At 37.6% G+C, this 22,007-nt stretch overlaps 1 protein-coding gene and 1 long non-coding RNA gene across 2 annotated transcripts; one reads left to right on the top strand and one right to left on the bottom strand.

The window, feature by feature from the left end:
- Nucleotides 1-12,367: 12,367 nt before the first annotated feature.
- On the bottom strand, nt 12,368-13,325 carry LOC121968521 (expansin-A3-like). Its single transcript, XM_042518856.1, has 2 exons — nt 13,226-13,325; nt 12,368-12,996 (listed from the first exon to the last, which is right to left on the bottom strand). The coding sequence occupies exons 1-2, from the start codon at nt 13,323-13,325 to the stop codon at nt 12,368-12,370; spliced, it is 729 nt and encodes a 242-aa protein (XP_042374790.1).
- A 4,480-nt stretch (nt 13,326-17,805) lies between these two features.
- On the top strand, nt 17,806-20,161 carry LOC121967309. Its single transcript, XR_006107697.1, has 2 exons — nt 17,806-18,907; nt 19,722-20,161. It is a non-coding gene; the product is annotated as an uncharacterized LOC121967309 (long non-coding RNA).
- Nucleotides 20,162-22,007: the final 1,846 nt, after the last annotated feature.

Raw genomic sequence — 22,007 nt, 5'->3', positions numbered from 1 at the left:
TCTTCAGTTACGGGAACATGTTCCTATTCATATTTTATCATGAATATGAGTCATAAATGCCAAAAAAGGTACATCTGGGGTACAAAAAAGATTCCTTGAAGGATTATTGTATGAAGCCTAAAGTGGTACTTCATCTTCTAATAAACTCTAACAAACCGGGGACTACCTCACGATTGCGGAGGTTATGTGAGGTAGTATAAGAAAGGAAATCCTCTCCGTTGGTGAGGTAGGATGAGGCTCACAAACTCTAGCATCTAAAACTCTACTTTTTCGTACTTTCCTTACTATACTTCTTCTTCTTCTTCTTCCACCTTCAAGAGAGAGAACTGACATGAGCGTCGGAGGGCCTAGCCAAGGATTCCCACCCCGGTCTTAGGTCACTAACTCTTTGTTTGCTTATCTCGTTGTGCGCAGGATCATTGAGAAGCTCTTCCGGATCTTTAGGAGTTCATCTTCCTCGAAACCACCATTCATCGGAACCAACACACCTTCTCGCATATTTCAGACAAGATCAAATTTGGTGCCGTCTATGGAAACATTCACCTAGATTTGAAGCTACGAGATGGAAGAAGTTGGAAAACTTAACACCATACCCTTGACGTAGGAAGATCTGGATCTACTCATTAACGCCAAAGTGCAGAAGCTATTGCAACAGCAACAACAAGCTAATACTGGCGGTACATTGCCAATGGCCCCAAATCTGGCGATATCAACAACTGCTTATCAAAAGGAAAAAGGAGGTGAGAAGGATGATCCTTCTTGCTTGCTTCCTACTCCTCTCTCCCCAACCCAACGTCCTTGAGTATTTCTTCATGCACCTTTTGAACAAGGGGGATGAAAGGAAACTCCCCAAGAATTTTTTAGAGAATCACCTATACAGGATAAGTGTAAAGGGAATATCGTAGCTAGCGATAGCTCTTTTGAGAGGATCGTTACTTTATTCTCTCAACGAGTGTTGGATGATCCTCTGCCGAAGCATTATCAAAATTTAAATATTGGAGAATACTCGGGGACGACCAATCCCAAGAATTATCTTCTCAAATTTAAAAATGTTGTTCTCCTTCAACAATTTACTGATGATATCAAGTGTCGGATGTTCCTCACTACATTCGAAGGAGCAACTCAGAGATGGTTTAAGCGGTTGTTAAGCAACTTTATCTGCCGCTTTAAGAATTTTTGTAAGATATTTTTTCATCATTTCTCTAGCAATCGGCGGTACCATAAAACCCCTTGGAGTCTCTTTTCAATTAAACAGAGGCCTAAAGAAAGCATCAGATCCTATATTAAGAGATTTAATCAAGTAGCCATAGATGTTCCTACAGCTACTACGGAGATCTTGGTAAGTATCTTTTCTCCAGAACTTAATAATAACGATTTCTTTAAAGATCTGATAAAAAATCCTCCCACTAACTTCATTCTATTGATTGAATGAGTAACTGAGTTCATTAATGTGGAATAAGCCCAAGTCGCTCAGAGGAAGAAAGTTGTTACTCCTATTCCTGCTCCCAAGACAGAGCATACAATAGTGCCTGTTCAGCCACCCAGAGGGCCTATGTAGGTCCTCGACATCGTCAGCCTGAACCACGACCTTAAGCTATGCAACATGTGGGAGTTCCTCAGGAAGGTTCACAAAGATGGTGCACATATCATCAAACAAATACTTATAGCATAGAAAATTGTTATACTCTGAGAAATGAGCAGGCCGGTAACTTTTGATATTGCTAACATTCCCCAGCCCCAAATCATCGATAGTATTCATGGCAAAACAATCCACTCAAGCTTGAATATAGAGACGCCAGACACAGTCAAGAGTATTACCGCTCCCGGTCGAGCAAGCACAAGTGTCCAGTTAGATGCAACAAGAAACAACATTTGTTAGACAAGAAGAAAATCGTAGTAATGTTGCTCGGGGTAATATTAACATGATACCTAGATTACCAATGGTTAGTGACTCTAACCATGCAAGGAAGTCGCATGTTCGGTGTCTAGAGATTCATGCTGTCGGATGTAGTGCAGAGAAGGCCGCTGGGCTATAAATTAGTTTTGGGCTCAGAGATTTGGATGGGATAGAAATGTCCCATGATGATGCATTAATAATCAAGGCTATTATAGCCAACTATAATATTTCTCATACCTTTATTGATATTGGTAGTTCAGTTAATATTATTTTCAAACAAGCTTTTGATCAGTTGCACATAGATCCGAGCGAGCTTCAACCCATGGTAACTCCTCTATATGGGTTTACGGTAAATGAAGTTCAACCATTATGTTAAATAAAATTGACTATATCTCTGGGGGAGGAGCCCCTAATGAGGATGCGCCGGTCGTATTTTATGGTGATGGGCGCGCCCTCTACATATAATGTCATCCTGGGTCAACCGACCTTAAATGAGTTCAGGGTAGTCGTTTCAACTTTTTGCCAGAAGATAAAATTTCTTGTAGATGATCAAGTAGGGGAGGTTAAAGGAGATCAACTAGTAGCATGCAAGTGCTATGTGGAGATGGTCAAGGCAGAGATCAATACCGCCCGAAAAATCTAGAGAATAGAAGTCATTGCCATTCAGGAAGGCCTCCCGCCCTGGTGTATGAAGAAAAGGATGAGGTGCAGATTCAAGTTGGTCGATCGAAAGCTGTTACTCACATAGCGTCGGATCTGGAACCTGAACTCAAGACCAGGCTGATACAATATTTGATACGCAATAGTGATGTGTTTGCCTAGATGCCCAAGGAAGTGACGGGAGTGTCCCCTATAGTTATGGAGTACACACTTCATGTATATCCTGATGCCTAGCCGATCAAGAAAAAGAAGAGGTGGATAAGCTACTGGAGTAGGTTACATTCAAGAGGTGCAATTCCCTAGCTAGTTGCCAATGTTGTCCTGGTCTCCAAGTCTGGAAACAAATGGCGAGTATGCATAGACTTCCGAGATCTCAATAAAGCTTTCCCAAAGGATTATTATCCCTTATCTCGCATCGACCAAGTGGTGGATTCTACTGCTGGATGTGAGTTTATTTGCATGCTGGATGCTTATCAGGGATATCATCGCCCCGCTCACTAAGGAGGATCAAGAAAAGATTAGTTTTATAACTGCCGAGGGTATTTATTGTTAGAATGTCATACCTTTTGGACTAAAGAATGCAGGGGCTACTTATCAAAGACTTATGAATAAAGTCTTTCAAAAGTAAATCGGGAGAAATTTAGAAGTTTATGTAGATGATATACTTATCAAATCTCTGTGAGCCTCGGATTTATGTACGGATATAGAAGAAACTTGTAGAACTCTGAGGCAGTATGGACTTAAGCTCAACCCCTGTAAGTGTTTATTAGGAACTAAAAGTGGAAAATTCTTGGGATACATGGTGACTAGTATGAGCGCTCCAAGATATGGCTCCACCACGCAATATGAAGGAGGTACAAAGGTTTGTAGGTGCAGTGGGGCCGGCAAGAGGAGAGGGGTGAATTGCCTGCAAATAAAGAATACCCTCCTCAAGACTTTTCAACTCAAAAAATAATAGCAACAATAAAATCTAAAATAGCATAAATAAAAGAGAGATAGGAATTTTAACTTGGTTACAACCCAGGGGGTTGTTAATCCAAGGCAGTCGAACAGCTCCACTAGAATGTCTCCTTTATTGTAGGCAGAGAAGCCTTTTTACACACTAAGAGTGCTTAGAAGTTGCTAGGAAATTGTTACAGAGTTGAATATCTATGCCCTAGCTCCAGGGGCCTTTATATAGCTCCTGGAAAACTTATCTCAAGCCTTAAGGGCGCGCCTCCAATGGGGTTGAGGGCGTTTCCAGTTGAGGTGAGCGGATAAAACTTTATCCGCGCACAAACGGTCGAGTTGACCAGTTTAAAGGCGCCTTCAACAACATTGAAGGAACCTTCAATGTTGGAGGCGCCTTCATTAGTGTTGAAGGTGCCTTCAATGTTGGATGCGCCTTCATTAGTGTTGAAGGCGCCTTCAACGTTTAGGGTGCCTTCAACACTGTTGAGGGCGCCTCCAATGGCTTCTTCAGCTTTTCTTCATCTTCACGAAGGCTTTCGAAGTTTCGATCGCTTGAGTGATTGCGACCAACTGAAATAGAGCTCACTCGAACCCAATTTCTGGTCTTCTCCTCGAGCAGGCTTCCAACCCGGCTTCTCATCCCTCGAACACCGCGCACGTTCTTCTTGTCCATCGGTGTACTCTTTCGTAGCTCTCTCGTCCTTCGGACTCATCGATCCTGTCGGCTCCTTTCCCGTGTCGTCATTCTCGCTAGCTGCATCTTCCGCTCGACTTCCTGTGCTCCTAAGCTCCTGCACACTTAGACACAGAGATCAGATAACAAGCAAGACCTAACCCAACTTGGTTGATCACATCAAAACAACCATGGGGTCCAACAATCTCTCGCTTTCTGATGTGCATCAACCCAAGTTCAAGTTAGGGAAAAATCAACAAAAAGTAATTTATAGAAATTACTAAACTAATAGTTTAAGCATAAAATTGTAATTATAGAATTTGCAACACTAATAAAAGGAATTTTTAATTCTTAACTCTCCCTACACTTGTTCCTATCTCTCCCCCTTTGATCACAACAAAAAAATGGGATCATAATTTTCAAGTAGAAGTTTTCTAAGGAAAAGTTCAAGTTTTAAAAGAAATCATTTTCAAAATAATTTCTAAGTAAAAAAAAAATTTAAATAAGATTTTAAAATAAATCAGTTTCAAAATAATTGCTAAAATTTTTTTAAAAGATTTTACAAACATAACTATTTTTGAAATATTTCTAAGTAGAAGAAAATTTTAACTTAGCTAATTTTTAAACTATTTTGAGAATTTTTCTAAGTAAAAATTTTATGCATGAAACATTTTTCTAAGTATAAAAATATTTTTAAAAATTTTTAAAAAATGTTTGAAAAACTTTTTAAAGCATTATTTAATTCTAATTTTAATGCTTTACTAGAAAGTTAATTAAACATTTTATTTCAATTTTTTGGCTTCCAGGTCGTGGCGAGGCACTAGGCCTTCTTGGTTATTGGAGCAACAATCACTTCCTTAGACAAAGTCTCATAAAAACATTTTAACGTTTAATTTTCTCGCTAAAAGCTTTAACTCAAAAAAAATTTAGTCTACAAAAGATTTTGGAACCCAGTAAAGGTTCCTTCCTACTGGATTAATCAAGAACTTAGGGGGTACATAAGTTTCGGGAATTTTCCTAAATTGTCCCTGATGTTTTCTAATGTACCAGTTTAATTTTCCATATAACTTGAGTTTTGATTTTGGAAATTTATTTAAGCATGCATAATCATTTTTCAATTTTTCAATTTCTCATTCTCTAATTTTAAATTATCGTACATTTCTAGTGGACATGCTTTTGCTAAGTTTAACTTCAACTCATTATTCTCCTTTTCTAATTTAACTAAGTCTTTAGTGAGAACTTTTATGAATTGAAAGGACTGCTTTGGAGTCAGATTATGTACCTCACTTACCTCTATTTTTGATGCTCCCCCTTCATCGCAGCTTTCTTCTTCTGATGATCCTCCCCCTTCATCTATGCTCATTTCTGAGTTGGTCTCATCTTCTACTATTTGATGGTTGACCATCAGTGCTAATCCCGAGAAGGCTTCCACTTCAGACTCGGAGGATGCAGATCCATCCCATGTAGCCTTTAGACTCTTGCGTTTAGAGGACGTCAGTTTTTTAGATTTGTCATTTTTCTTTAATTTGGGGCAGTCATCCTTAATGTGTCCTTCCTCATTGCAGTTGAAACATCGGACCGTCCTTTTGTTGCGTTGATATTTTCTTGACTGCGATCTAAATTTGTTAATTTTAATAAACTTATTTAACTTCCTTACCAATAGTGTCGCTTCAGTTTCATCGATCGACGTTTTAGAGTCAGGATTGTCCTTTTCGGCTTGTAGGGCAATATTAAGATTTGACTTCTCTACTTGTTTAGGCTCTGCAATTCGAGACTCATGAAGTTTGAATGTAGAAAACATATTTTCTAAAGTACTTACCTCAAAGTCCTTAGAGATGTAGTATGCATCTACTAAGGACACCTATTTTGGAGACTCGGTTTGTTACCGATTCTCTGAGGTTATTTAGCTGAGTTATTAGCTCTTTGATTCTCTCTTGGAGTTGTGCTACCTTCTCACCGTTGTTCATCCGGAGATTTGTTAGCTGCGTCCGGAGGATGTCCCGCCTTGCTAATTTTTCTTTTAAAGTGCCTTCGTGGAGCTCCAGGATTTTCTCCCAGTGGTTTTTGGCGGAGTCGTAATTTCCGATCCGACTTACCTCCTGAGGCGGCAGAACCCTGAGCAGATGGAACTCAACCTTTCCGTTGGCCACGAAATCGGCTTGCTCCTTCTTCGCCCAGTTGTATTCTTCCTTATCTTTAGGGGCTGCAAAACTATATTTCATAATTAGAAGAATGTCAAACTCTGTTTTGAAGAATACCTCCATTCGACATTTCCATGTAGCGAAGTCTCCGTCAAATTTCGGGGGATGAATGCTTGTTTCGGCCATCATCTTGATCCTTGTGCTTCAGTCGACGGTCAGCCCTTCTGAAGCGATCTGGCTCTGATACCACTTGTAGGTACAACAGGGCCGACAAGAGGGGAGGAATGAATTGCCTGCAAATAAAGAATACCCTGCTCAAGGCTTTTCAACTCAAAAAATAAATAGCAACAATAAAATCTAAAATAGCAGTAATAAAAGAGAGACAAGAATTTTAACTTAGTTACAACCTAGGGGGTTGTTAATCCAAGGCAGTCGAACAACTCCACTAGAATGTCTCCTTCACTGTAGGCAGAGAAGCCTTTTTACACACTAAGAGTGCTCAGAAGTTGCTAGGAAATTGTTACATAGTTGAATATCTATTTCCTAGCTCCAGGAGCCTTTATATAGCTCCTGGAAAACTTATCTCGAGCCTTGAGGGTGCCTCCAACAGGGTTGAGGATGCCTCTAGCCGAGGTGAGTGGATACAACTTTATCCGCGCAAACGGTCGAGTTGACCAAGCTGAAGGCGCCTTCAATGTTGGAGGCGCCTTCATCAGTGTTGAAGGCACCTTCAACGTTTAGGGTGCCTTCAACATTGAGGGCGCCTTCAATGGCTTCTTCAACTTTTCTTCATCTTCATGAAGGCTTCCGAAGTTCTGATCGCTTGGGTGATTGCGGCCAACCGAAATAGGGCTCACCCGAGCCCAATTTTCGACCTTCTCCTCGAGCAGGCTTCCGACCCGGCTTCTCGTCCATCGAACACCGCACACGTTCTTCTCATCCACCGGTGTACTCTTCCACAGCTCTCTCGTCCTTCGGACGCACCAAGCCCGTTGGCTCCCTTCCCGTGTCGTCCTTCTCGTTAGCTGCGTCTTCTGCTAGACTTCCTACGCTCCTAAGCTCCTGCACACTTAGACACAGGAATCAGATAACAAGCAGGACTTAACCCAACTTTGTTGATCACATCAAAACAACCATAGGGTCCAACATGGTTAACTAGCAGGATCACTGCTCTATCATGCTTTATCTCTCGATTGACCAATTGAAGTATTCCTTTCTTCAAAATACTCCGTCGAGCTACCAAATTCTAGTGGGACGAAGATTGTGATAAGACGTTTGAAGAGTTAAAATATTATTTGTCTACTCTGCCTGTATTAGCTAAAGCAATAGTGGGGGAGACTTTGTGGTTTTATCTGTCGGCTAATGAGCATACTGTTGGCTCAGTTTTAGTGAGACAAGAGGGGAAAGAACAACAATTTGTGTATTTCTTAAGTCACTTATTAAAGGGAGCTGAGTGCCGCTATACTGCACTCGAGAAATTAGCTTACGGATTGATTCTAGACGCTCTGAAATTACACCCTTACTTCTTATCACATCCAATCATAGTACTAACTAATAGTATTTTAGGTCGACTACACATTAACCCGGAGGCGTCCGGACGATTGATTAAATGGATAACTAAACTTAGTGAGTATGATATACAGTATCAATCCCGAGCAGCAATCAAAGCCCAAGCCCTAGCCGATTTTATAACAGAAGTACAAGGTCCGAAAGTAGAGGAAACTTGGAGAATATATGCTGATGGGTCTTCCACTCAACAAGGTAGTGGAATAGAAATTCTTCTTATATCACTAAGGGAAGATCGAATACAACTATCCATTTGATTAAATTACAAAGCTATTAATAATGAAGCAGAATATGAAGCGTTAATAGCAGGACTGCAAGCTGTAAGGCACATAGGGGCCACTTGGATTTTGATCTATTCCAATTCTCAGTTAGCAGCACAACAGTTAACAGGCAATTTTAAGATTAGTAGTGAGCGGCTCAAATTATATGCAGAAGCATTCGATAAGTTGAAGGTTGAGTTCCAAGAAGTGAGCATATAGAAGATTGCTCGATTGGATAATCAAATAGCAGATGAATTAGTTAAACTGACTTCTTCCATAATACCCTGGAACTTAAATAGGTATGTGGAACAAACAGTATTGGTATCTTGTATTGAGCGACAGGCTGATGTGGAAATACAAGATGATTGGAGGGCATCAATCATTATATTCTTACAGCAAGGTATTTTTCCAGCTAACAGAGAACAAGCATGTGTATTTAAGAAAAGAGCCAGTCGATATACCATGGTGGGTGATCAATTATATAAAAGGGATTTTTCTAGTCCCCTACTTAAGTGTATCGGACCAGATGATGTGCAGTATATTCTACATGAAGTGCATCAAGGTTCTTATTGTAGTCATGTGGGAGGACGATCTCTTGCTATAAAAATATTATTAGCTGGATATTTTTGGCTCATCTTACAAGCAGATGCTGCTCATCTTGTAAGAATATGTTTGTCTTGTCAAAAATATCAGAATATTCCTCATCACCCCACTGAATTGTTGAAGACTTCTATTGTATCTTGTCCCTTCGATCAATGGGGGATGGATATAGTGGGAATATTTCTTATGGCACCTGCTCAGAGGAAGTTTTTATTAGTGGTTGTGGATTGTTTTTTCAAAATGGATGAAAGCTGAGCCATTGTCTAGGATTACTGAACCAGCAGTTATTAAGTTTCTGTAGCAACATATTATTTGTAGATTTGGTATTCCACATAAATTAGTTTCTGATAATGGAAGATAATTTGAACCAGCAGTTATTAAGTTTCTGTGGCAACATATTATTTATAGATTTGGTATTCCACACAAATTAGTTTCTGATAATGGAAGATAATTTCAAGGCAAGAGGATTAGGGAGTGGTGCTTGGAATATGGTATTACACATGCTTTCACCTCTATAGCATATCCATAGAGCAATGGTCAAGCTGAAGTAACTAATAGAGAGATTATCAGAGGGCTTAAAATTAAATTAAATCATGTTGGTGGTAGTTGGATAAATAAGTTACCTAGTGCATTATGAGCATATCGTATGATCCCCCCCAGAATCAACGGGAATACCTCCTGTTCATTTAGTATATGGTGGTGAGATAGTCGTCCCAATTGAAGTCAGAGTTGAATCCGATTGAAGACGTTTGTATGATGAAGGTCATGCAGAACGACTCCTTATGAAGCTTGATATAATAGAGGTGCAGGACAAGGCGGTGACTCAGCTTGTATCTTACCGCCAGAGAATGAGACAAAATTATAACAAAATGGTCATTCCCAATTTTTTTTCAAGTAGGTGATCTACTTTGGAGGTGTATCAAGCCGATCGGGGATGTTAATAAACTGGAACCGCAATGGGGGAGGATCTTACAGGGTGATACAAAAACTCGCTTCATGCTCTTATTATCTTCAAGACACAAATGGAAGGAATCTCGAGTGGCCTTGGAGTGCTAATCATTTACAACCTTACAGAACCTAACAAATATGCTTATAATCTATTCATGTGTGTTACTCAACTTTTTGTAGGATTAACAAAGGATGCAGGAAATGATAATTATAAACTTCGTATATTTTCCCGAGCGAATGGATTGGTTCTCCCTCAACAGTCGATCGACGACCTTAAGAGGTGACCAAACAGACTCTCTTAAGGGGTGATCGAAAAGTTTAAACCTTCTTAGTCGATCGACGATCTTAAGAGAAGACCAGACAGGCTATCTTAAGGGGTGATCGGAGACTTTAAATCTTCTCAGTCGATCTACGACCTTAAGGGGTGATCAGACATGCTCTCTTAAGGGGTGACCGAAGACTTTAAACCTTCTTAATCGATCGACAACCTTAAGGGATGACCAGACAGGCTTTCTTAAGGGGCGACCAGAGACTTTAAACCTTATCAATCGATCGACGACCTTAAGGGGTGACGAGACAGGCTCTCTTAAGGGGCGACCGAAGACTTTAAACTTTCTCTGTTGATCGGCGACCTTAAGGGGTGACCAGACAGACTCTCTTAGGGGCCGACCGGAGACTTTAAACATTCTCAGTCAATCGACGACATTAAGGGTGCGTTTGGTTGGAGGTTATCCTTGATAACCTTGGTTATCCATCCAAGGTTATCAACGAAAATCCTTTTTGGTTTAGGTAATCGATGATTTCTGAGTAATATTCCATCCCCGACACGTTAGCAAAAGGGGCATGCAACTAAGAATCAGAAAACCTCGGAAAACTGAGGTTTTTCTTGATTCCGGGGTTAACAAATTTTTTTTACCCAAAATACCCTCGAATAAGAGTAAAATATGATAAAAAAAGGAAAAAATAAAAATGTTAAAAACATTAAAAAAATAGAAAAAACATTAAAAAAATTAAAAATAATAAAAAGGGAAAAAAATATATTAAAAATAGGAAAATAGAAAAAAAATGTAAAAAAATTCAAAAAGTAAAAAATAATAAAAACATAAAAAAATTTAAAAAATATATAAAAAATAAAAAACAGGAAAAAAACATTAAAAAATTTAAAAACATAAATTTTTTTAAAAAAAATGTAAAATAATAAAAAAACATAAAAAAATTTAAAAAACTTTAAAAATTTTAAAAAAATAAATAAAAAAATGGGGAAAAAAATTTAAAAATTAAAATAAAAATGGAAAAATATATAAAAATAAAAAAATGAAAAGAAATAAAAGAATAAAAAAACATAAAAATAAAGAAAAACATGAAAAAGAAAAAAAATAAAAAAACGTAGAGTTTAAAATATATATATGGTTGGTTTTGTAACTAAGGGTAATATAGTAAAATATTAAATTAGGTTATTCATTAAAACCTCCAAACAAATAAATTTTTGTTGCATTACTTAGGTTGAACCAAACAACATTTGATTATGCTTTATTCCCCATAACTTGATTATGTGATTACTTGGTAATCACATAACTAAGGTTATACATGATAACTTGAACCAAACACACCCTAAAAAGTATGCTCTCTTAAGAGGTGACCGGATACTTTAAACTTTCATCAAATTGATCAAAACATACGAATTGTGGGTATTATATTCATCATATCTTATTTCGTTCAGTAGTATATGATTGATCGAAGCTCTCTTAAGGGGTAGCCAGCAGAGACTTTAAACCTTCAACAAGTTGATCAAAACACATGAATTGTGGGTAGTATATTCATCCTATCTTATTTCATTCAGTAGTACATGGTCGATCGATTCATTATATAGTTTGGAAATTCATTATGAAAGACTTATATTCGGCTTATTTATTTTGTTCGAGAATATATGACCGATTGATTCATCATGTAACCTAAAAATTCATTATGAAAGACTTATATGTAATATTTAGCCTATTTACTATACTTAGGAGTATATAGTCACATAATCTGTCATATAGGTTGAAGATTTTTTATAAAATGATTATATTCCATCTGACTTACTTATCCCGTACGGGAATATATACTCGATCGATTTATTAGATAGGTCGAGAGTGGATCGATTTATTAGATAGGTCGAGAGTGGGCCTTAAATTTTTCATATCACGCCCAGTCTGAGTTTGATATTTTCCATATCAAGTCCAGTCTGAGTCAAATATTTTTTGGCTCATATATTGAAAAATAACCTGAGATTTAAGAGATTAACGAGAGATGGAAAGAGAGTAATATTATTTTTGATATTCTTTTTAATAATTTTAAAATTAAGATGTTTATTTTGATAAATAAAGAAATATCACCGTCCTTGTTTTTCAAGTAAAAAGTCGTAAAAAGAATGATTAATTATAATTGAAAAATATATATATAGCTACTTTTCTGATCATTATTTGTATGCCATAAGTGCTAATTTATGACAATAGATTTTATAAGTCGTAAAATATATATATATATATATATATATATATATATATATATATATATATATATATATATATATATATTTTGCCAATTTATGACAATAGTTGCACTGACTCTGTCCTCTCGTCTGTGTTTTGTTGAAACTTAAATATTGATTTTTATGATAATGACATATATCTTAGAACTGCTTGCCCTCCACGGTCTGCCCGAACTGCCAATGCGCCGGCGCGACGTTGTCAGAACTCACCGACCTGTGTTTGCTGACAGTGACCCGGAAGGACAGCGCCTGCCCTACCAGTTGCGGCTGCCCGTGGAGGTGCCAGTTCTGTCCCCAGTTCCTCTGCATCCACATCCATTCCGTCCTCTCCCCCTTCACTCGCACCGCCCTCACGTCGCCAGCGCCGGCCACGTTGTACACCAGCACCAACAGGAAATGGGGGTTCCCTTTCAGCTCGAACCGGACGCCGCCGCGCTTGAAGCAGGGGACGCGGCGGTAGCGTACGGGGACGATCCCGGCGTGGTAGTCCTTGGTGATCTCCACGAACATGGGCATGGAGAGGTCGAAGTGCTTCCGCGGTGGGTTGCACCACCCGCCGGCGTCGTTGGGCAGCGCCGGGTTGGGCGGGCAAAAGTTGGTGGCGGTGATGGAGATGCGGCGCCTCGGGGCGCACCACTTTGGCGAGTTCACGCACTCGATCTCGTAGCACGCGCCACAGGCCGCGCCGTCCTCGAACAGCGCCGTGCTCAGCGCCGCCGTACGCAGGCCGTACCCATCCTTAAACAGATCGCCGTACCCGCACGCACCCTCTGTCACGTGCACGACAAATTACAACATTTTTTTTTATTAATTTCACTTTGCTCCTCAACTTCTCCAAAATATTTAATTTCAACCCCAACATTTGATAATTTACAGTGTGTTAACTAGATTTCAAGAGTGAACAAATAGATCAAATGGAAAAGAAGGCTTTAAAAACTTTAGAAATAAATAAATATTTCTCTATCAAACATAAAGATCGACTAAGATCGCAAAACTCACTCATAGTTTCAGCACCGGACATGTCGCCGTAGAATGTGGCATGGGCATCGTAGGCCCAATGCTTTTTTGCTATCATGGACGGTAGCATTGACATTGCCATCAACAAGATACATAACCTCATGACTTTCATGGCTTCTTTTATCTCCTTCTACCTTCTACTCTCAAATACTTGAATTGAAATGATTGCAACAACACATTTAATTTATAGTGGCTAAGATGACACCAAATCTTTTTAATTCATTATTTAATTGATTCCTATTGGAGGTGTGAACTAAAAATATTTAAAATGGCAAGATTGCTGTTTTGTAGATTAGTTTACTATTTTAAGGTGCGTGTTTTTATCTTAGGTACTTAAATTAATTATGTAAAGAAATAAATGAAATAAATTTTAAATTTCCTTGCAATGTTAAATGGATTCTAATTTTAACTTTTCTAAAAGGTGCAACAAATTCCGCATTCGGAGATAAATAAGGAAAGGATTAAAAAAAAGAAAATAAATAAATCTGTCAATTTTTTTTTTGGTAATTTATTAAAGGACGCACTCAAATTTTAAAAATTTCTAAATCATGTCAAATTTCTTTTCTAAAATATAAATATCCTTCCGCCAATTATAATCTTAAATTAAAATAAAAAATATATTTATTTTGACTTAAACTGAATTGAATCGAATGGACTAAATAAGATAAAAAAATAGTTGTTTTATTATTTATTTTTATCTATAGCTTTAAATATCATTTTTTTCTTATTTAAATCAAATTGAATATAACTAAACTAAAGTGAAAAAATAAAAATTTAATCATTTATAATTTAATTAAAAAATATTGATAATTTTAATTTTTTTTTAGGAAATATCAAACTCTTAAGGTCTGTTTGGGAGGAGGTGAGAGAAGGGGAAGGAATGAGAAATAAGGGGAACAAGAACTTTGAACTTTGTTTGGGAAGTAGTGAGGAAAGAGAAGGAAAGGTAAGGAAGGGTAAGATTTAACCTTCATTATCCATGGAAAAAGAGATTTTCTTACACCCTAAATTGGGGTGTAAGGAAGGGGAAGGGAAAACAAAAGATTTTTTATTCCAATTTTATCCATGTTTTTAATAGTTTAAGAAATATTCCAATTTCTAATTTTGCTATATCTTCGAAGTCTAATTTCCTCACATTCTTCACAGCTCGCTCGTTGTCAGATTATTAGAGAAAGTGATCCGACACGTCTTCTAACTGAATTAAAGGGAAAAACTATTTTTGTCCTCAAAATTTAAGAGGTTTAATTACTTAATTATTGGTAATTCATTGTTTTGTTATAAATAGTATAAAAAAATTAATTTTTTATTAAAAAATAACTATTTTAAATGATAATATACAAAATTAATTTTATTATTAAAAATATCTAATTTATATTTATAAAATAAATATTAATATTATGAAAAATAACTAATTTTAAAAGTAAAAGTATTTTTGTAACTTTATCTATTTAATGTTCATTTCCCTTCCCTCCCTCCCAAATAAGGAGAAGTTAAGTATTTTATTTTCCCTCACTTCCTCTCCTTTCCCTTTCAGTTAATGAACCTTCTCTCACTCCATCCAAATAGAGGCTATCCATATTTTTAATTTTTTTTTATATTTTAAGTTTATATAAATAAGTTTTAATAAAAAAATCATTGATAACAGATTTTTGTAAAAACTTTATATCATTGCATTCATGATCTCTGAATAAGCACATCATTTACTCTTGTCGTCAAATATTTACATATTATTTATTATTTTAAAATTAAATATTATATAAAGCATCTTATTTTCCCTTTGTTTTATTTATTAAATAATCTTAATATATTTCTAACCGGATAAATATGAAAACACAATTTCTCGCTCGTAGCCAGTGTCCCAGATTTTTTATTCCATAAAAATAATTTCTATAATGTGTTATAACTGAAAATCGAACTAAGAGTCGCGAACTGTTGCGGCTGTCGTTATCGTTTATTTATTAAAGAAAAGAGATTGAAGTTCTTCTGGATTTAAATATATTAAATTTTTATTCATCTAAAAAAAAATCATCCAGGATAGCAAATATTTAAGATCAACCATTAATCATAAATTTAATTTTTGTTATTTGTTAATTACTATTTTCTATTTTGATAATTGATCCTATCTAAAAGTAGGAAAGATGGTTGGCTGGAAAAGATGGTTCTAATATTATTTTATGTGTCACAAAGAGCATTAGCAACCGAATCAAGAAAAAGGTTCCAGATGCAGGTCCTCCGATGCTCAAATTAGTAATCAAGTCAAGTAGATGAATAGTCGAATTAATAATAGCTACGAGCGTATAAAATTATATAGTATCACATACTTGTGTCTGTAGATGGAGACCTCCTTTTATAGTTTTACTGTTTGTATGTGTATAAATCTCAAAGCATTTCCAGAAAAAGACAGATTATAAAGATGCTTTGACACCTTTCCTAAAATCGACCATCATTGATCTCCCTTGTGTTGGATCGAGATGCATGTGAGAGGGGAACCTGTCTTTTAAAAAATGGTTTTCTATTTTGAAATCAAATTATATGTAGCGGAAAAAGAGATAAGAAAATGGAAAATCACAATGAGAGCACAAGCGGTTTACTTGGTTTGGAGCCTTCGACGACTCCTACTCCAAGACCTAGGTCGCACAGACCTATCGATGGATGATCTACTAAAAGTTTCTTCCGGTACCTTCGGAAGAGAAAATTGAATATAAGGAAGATCGAAGAAGTGTAACAGAATACACTTCCCATTTTCAGAATTTAAGTACAATAATAAAATGTTTCCGACACTAAGGGATTGAAGTAGCTTGTTCGTGTGTTGATGTCGATATGCTGGTTGCGTTCAGAAGTCCTCAAAATAGTCGTTGGGCGCGACGACTTCTCAGCAGAGTCGTAGCAGGAGCTCGGAGCAGTCGGAACCTCAAATGGGCACGTAGTAGCTCGTATATGTGTTCTCTTTTAAAGCCTTTTCAAGACTGCCTTATATAGGACATGGATGACGCCTTCCATAGCCATTGAAGACACCTCCAACTTGAGAAAGTTGATCCCAAACAGTCCGGCTTCTATCCGAGACTTTCTCCAAAGTTCATCTTGTGGAAAGCGCCTTTCATAGCCATGAAAGGCGCCTTCGATGAACAGTATGAAGGCGTCTTTCACTGCTTGAAGGCACCTTCAGACACTATTCATCAGAAGGTTTTTGCTCCTTTTTCCCTGCAAAATGTGTTAGTCTCACTACAAGAAATTTTAGATTTAACCACACCTAATAGACAACAGTTTTTCGAGAAACTGTTGTCTTTTTGTCATTTAACAACGATTTTATTGAAAACCGTTGTTGCTCACCATAATTTTTTTTAAATGACAACGGTTTTTAAAAAATTGTTGTCTAATGTATGTCAAAGACAATGATTTTTAAAAAACTGTTGTCTAATGTATGTCAAAGACAATGGTTTTAAAAAACTGTTGTCTTTTAGCGTTACTTACATGATAATATACAACAGTTTTATTAAACTGTTGTCTATTGAATGTTGTTGAATCCCAAAAAAATAATAGTTTTTTTTAACTTCACGAAAAAAAACTCACGAACAAAGAGTTTTTTTGTTCGCGTGAGGCTAGGTCACCACTGCCGATTCCCCTTTCCCCTCCTTCCCAACCCGACGCTGATCCTCGCCGCCTATCGACGCTGCGATACTTCTTCTCCCCGCATACATAACCACCAGCCAAGAGTTACTCAACGTCGGCTGAAGCCTCATTGAGTCGTGCCTTGCTCCGATCAACACCATAGCTGCCGTCACCGAGCCCTAGCTCTTCCCCGACGCCGAAGCCACGAGGAAATCGATCGCGCTAGCACCAAGCGTCCACCGCCGGCTAAGGCTCTTCTCCACTGATCACTGGAGTCCATCCGGAGATTTCTCTTCTCCTAGAGTCGCCGACCCTGCATTGGTGGATCTCCGGTTAAGAGGGGTTTGAACCCTAGATATAACCTCCTGCGGCGCCTCTCTACACATCGCAGCTTCGACGATTGAACCAGGTTTGCTCTAACCGATCTTTACTCTAGTGTTGGCATTGCCCTATTCCTCTGTCCCAGCTCACCGCCACAATAACCTCCCGAGCCCTTGATAATTAGCATTTTGATACATTATTTCTACCCTTAATTTTCATGTTTTAATCCTTTCATATGATTAATTGTTGATTTTTATCATGTTTATTAAGTTGGATTTATATTATGAGTTTTGTTATAATTCTTCCTATTTTTATGGATTTCTACTTATAATTGTGCACTTTTATTTTCTAGGGATTGAGCTCAAGTTGATCCAAATTGAACCTAAAGCTTGAGTCAATGAGAAGTCCAATCTGAAGAAATTTGAGCCATTGGATCAAATCTGAAGCAAATTAAATGAAAGATTCAGATCTGATTAATTCTAATTGTTCATCAAGTTCTGGTTGATTTTGGCCAATCTGTGTAGATCTGGCGTGATCTGAGCCGCTCATCTTGATCTAGCCATCCGGAACATTCAATGGGTTTCAGTTGATCTCGAACGTTCACTCAAATTTGATCTCAGCCACTCCTTCGGATCTGGGTTGATCAGGACCGTCGGATCGGATTTGGGGGAATAAATCCACAAAGCAAGCATTTCTGATGGGGGGCATCGCATCTTCTCCCGTTCGGCTCCTTCTCACGCGACTGCCGTTTCTTCTCCTTCACCGACGGCCGACGGCCACCTCCACTCAACCATCGCCGCCGGCCGGACACCATCTCCTTCCTTCTTCTATTCACACCGCAGCCAAGGAATTTTGCCTGTACCGCTCAGTCTTCTCTCTGTTCGCGACGTCCTCTGTGTTCGCGGCATTTCTTCCTCGCGCGGGCTAGGGTTCGCAACAGATTCAACAGGCGACTTCATTCCTCCGAGTTCTGAGTTCGAGCAGCAACATCTTCTCCAGATTTGGTCAGCACAGCAGACTTCAATTCCAGCACTACTTCCTTCATCCGGACCAGATTTGTCCAGTCACAGCTCCACCTTTTCTTCCACAGCAGTCTTCAAGTTCGATTAGCAATTCTTCAACAGATCTGGACAGCTTTTGTTTGTTGCAGTTTCTTCACTTGATTCGAATTGATAGTGATGTTTCTTTTAGTTGATTGTTTGATGCTTGTATTGAGTTGTTCTCCCTTGTTTTAGATTTGCACGTACTCATGTCATTTCGATTTATGCTCATAAGGTGTTCGACAAAATGTTTCTTCCAACAGTAGGTTTAAATTCGTGCACTTTATTTCACTTAATGTTTGCTTGTCTTATCTTTTGCAATTGCTATAAGTTTTGTTCTTCATTTGAATGCAATTAGGCTAGGGTAGATTAGCTTTCTTTAATGCTCTAAGTTACATTCCATGCTTAGTTTCATTACATGCTTAGTTTCAATATCGCTACTAGTATTTCATGTTTGGAAATAGATTTAAGCGAGAAGTTTGCAGGCTGACGACATCTTTGCCATGTGCAATTCAATCTTTGTAGGATCTTGAAGCACAAACAAAGTGATTGTTTGTGCTTTATCTAAGTGATTGTTTGAAGAGTTTTATAGCATGCATCTTGACAATTAATATAATTTTGAAGATCACTATCAAGGAAGAATGTTCAAAGGAAAGTAAAGGCTAAGGAGAAGATCACGTAATTAACTACACGGGTAGGTTTCCGTAAGAATTCAACTTTTTCTTGATCTATTCTTATGTAGTCCATGGTACACATTAAAGATTTCACTGTAGCTTATTTTCAGTATTCTAACATGTAAATTAATACACTTCTGTGGATCCTCCAAACAATCTAAGTTGTGATGGATTGATATCCCTTTATGTTCCAAACCTTTGTTTTTTTTTGGAGCTTGTAATTTTCATTGCAAACAATCCATATGGTGTATGAATTACATTCAGTCCAGTATAAACTTAGCACTTTCGCTTCAGAGGCAATTTATGGATTTTATTCTACAATCATGTTTACTAATTGATCAGATTGATTAAGAAGGGCGTTGGAGTAGCTTGGTAAATTTGTTTTGCTAGGTTATGATAAATTAGCATTCAGCAGAATAGATGTTTGGATTTCTTCTTCAAATCACACAGTAATATTTCTCTTGTCATTGGTGAAACAATCAATCCACTCTCATTATAACTTCCACAACAGAAAATTTTATGTTATTTGCCTACTACCAATGCAGTTTAACTGATTTTACATTGACTGAACAAGGTTGATTTTATTTAGGTATCAAACTCTTCCATTTGTTTTAGATATTACATGTCTTGTTTGTTAATTTCTCCAAACAATTATTTCTCAATTTGTTAACAAGGAAACTCATGTTAGCATAGTCATGATCAGAGCCTAATTATAGTTTACAATTATCTGAGTGTTATTGATTAACTGTTCTGTCCTTTCTTCTGGTTCTTTTTTTTTTTTTAAATTTGTGCACTCATTTATATGGTTTATTATTCTTGTTGTGATGAATTCAGGTCTAGTGAAAATACTGAAGAAGTATGACAAGAGAACAGAAGCACTTATCAGGCAGCCTTTCATCGAAAAGGTGCTGCAGTAGCCATTCTTTACAACTGATCTCCTATATATACAAACTCGTGAAGGAGTGTGTGGCTATGCTCGACCACCTCTTCCCCAGCAACCACCTGTCAATTTCAGCAGAATGCGACGGACAAAATGGAGTGCCAAAGCCGACACAATCAGGTGGGAGGGTTCCGGAGTTGGAGGAGATTAAATATATGCAGAGCTTATACATGAAGAGCACCGTAGCAGCGCTGTGGTCCTTGAAACAGATTAGGAGCAAAAGTTCAACAGTCAAAACAGATTAGAAAATCTCGTGTTATATTGTTCTACCTTTGTTTTAATAGTGTTATCATTTTGTTGGTTGCTTATGAAATTTTGTTGGTTGCTTATGAAATTTCTTCAAAATGTTATAGATATTATTTTTGAATGTTAGAAAATTGTATATTAAATTTTATTTTGAAATTTAGTATTTTGAATGATTTATAATATTGAAAAATTGTGTATTAATTTTTTTTATTTTTTATCTAAAAAAGACAACGATTTTTCACCGTTGTCGTAGATAGTTTAAAACTGTTGTTGAAGACCCTGTTATTAAAGGTAGACGCTCAAAGACAACGGTGAAAAATTGTTGTCTTTGAAGGAAAAGACAACGGTTTTTCACCGTTGTAAAACTGTTGTCTTTGCCTTCAAAGACAACGGTTAAAAACTGTTGTCTTTGCATTCAAAGACAACGGTTAAAAACTGTTGTCTTTGGGCACCCCTTTTAACAACACGGCCTTTAACAACAGTCCGAAATGGGCTACGACAACGGTGAAAAATCGTTGTTGTTAGGTTTTTTTCTTGTAGTGTCTAATAACTAAAATATTTACCCTACAAAACAAAGTTAGCACAGTTATAATAAGTGGTAGTAATTAGTTCCTGTCCTCCCAGGACCAGAAACTAGTCAAGGTCTCAGTTTAGGGATCCAAAATGATCCTAAATTGGATCGATACCTACTGTCCCCTCAATTGGGACGCATCCTCACTGAGTCACTCTCCTCCAGTGACTTACCTTTACTTACCAATTTCTGAGTTGTCCGGTCCACAAACCCAATTAGACTTTCTGCCAGATATCTGGTCGGTCCGTTGACCTATCTGGACTTCACACTAGCTATCCGATTGGTCCGTTGACTTAGTTGGACTTCCTGTCAGATATCCGGTTGGCCCGTTAACTTATCTGGACTTTGTACCAACTATCCGGTTGGCTCGTTGACCTAGCTAGATTTCCTGCCAGATATCCGATCAGCCCATTAACCTATCTAGACTTCTCCAGCACACTTGGTAAAGTGGTTAATCACAACAACACCTAACTTAGCTCACTTGTCATTCATCAAAACACGAGTTAGACCGCTAGTGTAAAATGCACCAACACTTTGACCTTATCATAACTCAACCTACCAATTTAACCTTCTTTGCCCTCGTGGCTGCTCTTCCTATTCTTCATATCACAAGTCTCCCCTTTAAGTTTAGTTGAAGGAGGCGCGAGTCTAACTGACTAGACAACTTATTGTTTAGCCGAATCACTCCTGAATAGTTGAACTAAGCTTAACCGAGACTCGACTAACTTTTACAAATTGAAATTGATTGATTTTGCCAATTTATTTTTTGTTAATTTAGTGAGTGGATGGTCGAGGGGCTGCTGCTCAGAAGCTTGGTGATTTGATGATTTACTGATCGTCCTTTGAGTAGACTACCATTATTTTACATAATGGAATTTTGTTGATCGGAAACCCAGTTATTAGAATTTGATTTTAAAAATGTCAATCGTCAATTGGTGCCAAGTGAGCGGCTGAGTTGTGCCGAGCGAGTAGCCAAGGGACCAAGAGTCTAGATTTTATATCCAACTGAATGGTCGATCGGAATGGACAACCCTTCTTATAACCTGACTAAGGGACCGAGAGTCTGAATTTTCAGGGTATGTGAGTAGGCACGCTTATAACTTGGCTGAACGACATGAGAGTTAGGGACTTGGTCGTGAGAGCAAGCTCACTTATAACTCGACTAGTGAAAAATACCGGAAATAGGCGGATATGAATAAGGGAATTTTCTGGAATTTTTAGACATTTTTCGGGAATTTTTCGGAGCTTGTACGGACGAGTTCACGGGGATAAAAACGGGGCCCCGGGAAAGCCTGTTTAGGCTACCCAATTAAGCGAGGAAAGAAATTATTTATTTCTTTTAAAATTTTCCTTTTTCTTTTCT

This window comes from Zingiber officinale, chromosome 3B (assembly GCF_018446385.1).
Source record: "Zingiber officinale cultivar Zhangliang chromosome 3B, Zo_v1.1, whole genome shotgun sequence".
Lineage (NCBI taxonomy): Eukaryota > Viridiplantae > Streptophyta > Magnoliopsida > Zingiberales > Zingiberaceae > Zingiber > Zingiber officinale.
This window is presented reverse-complemented; position numbering and strand designations above follow the sequence as displayed.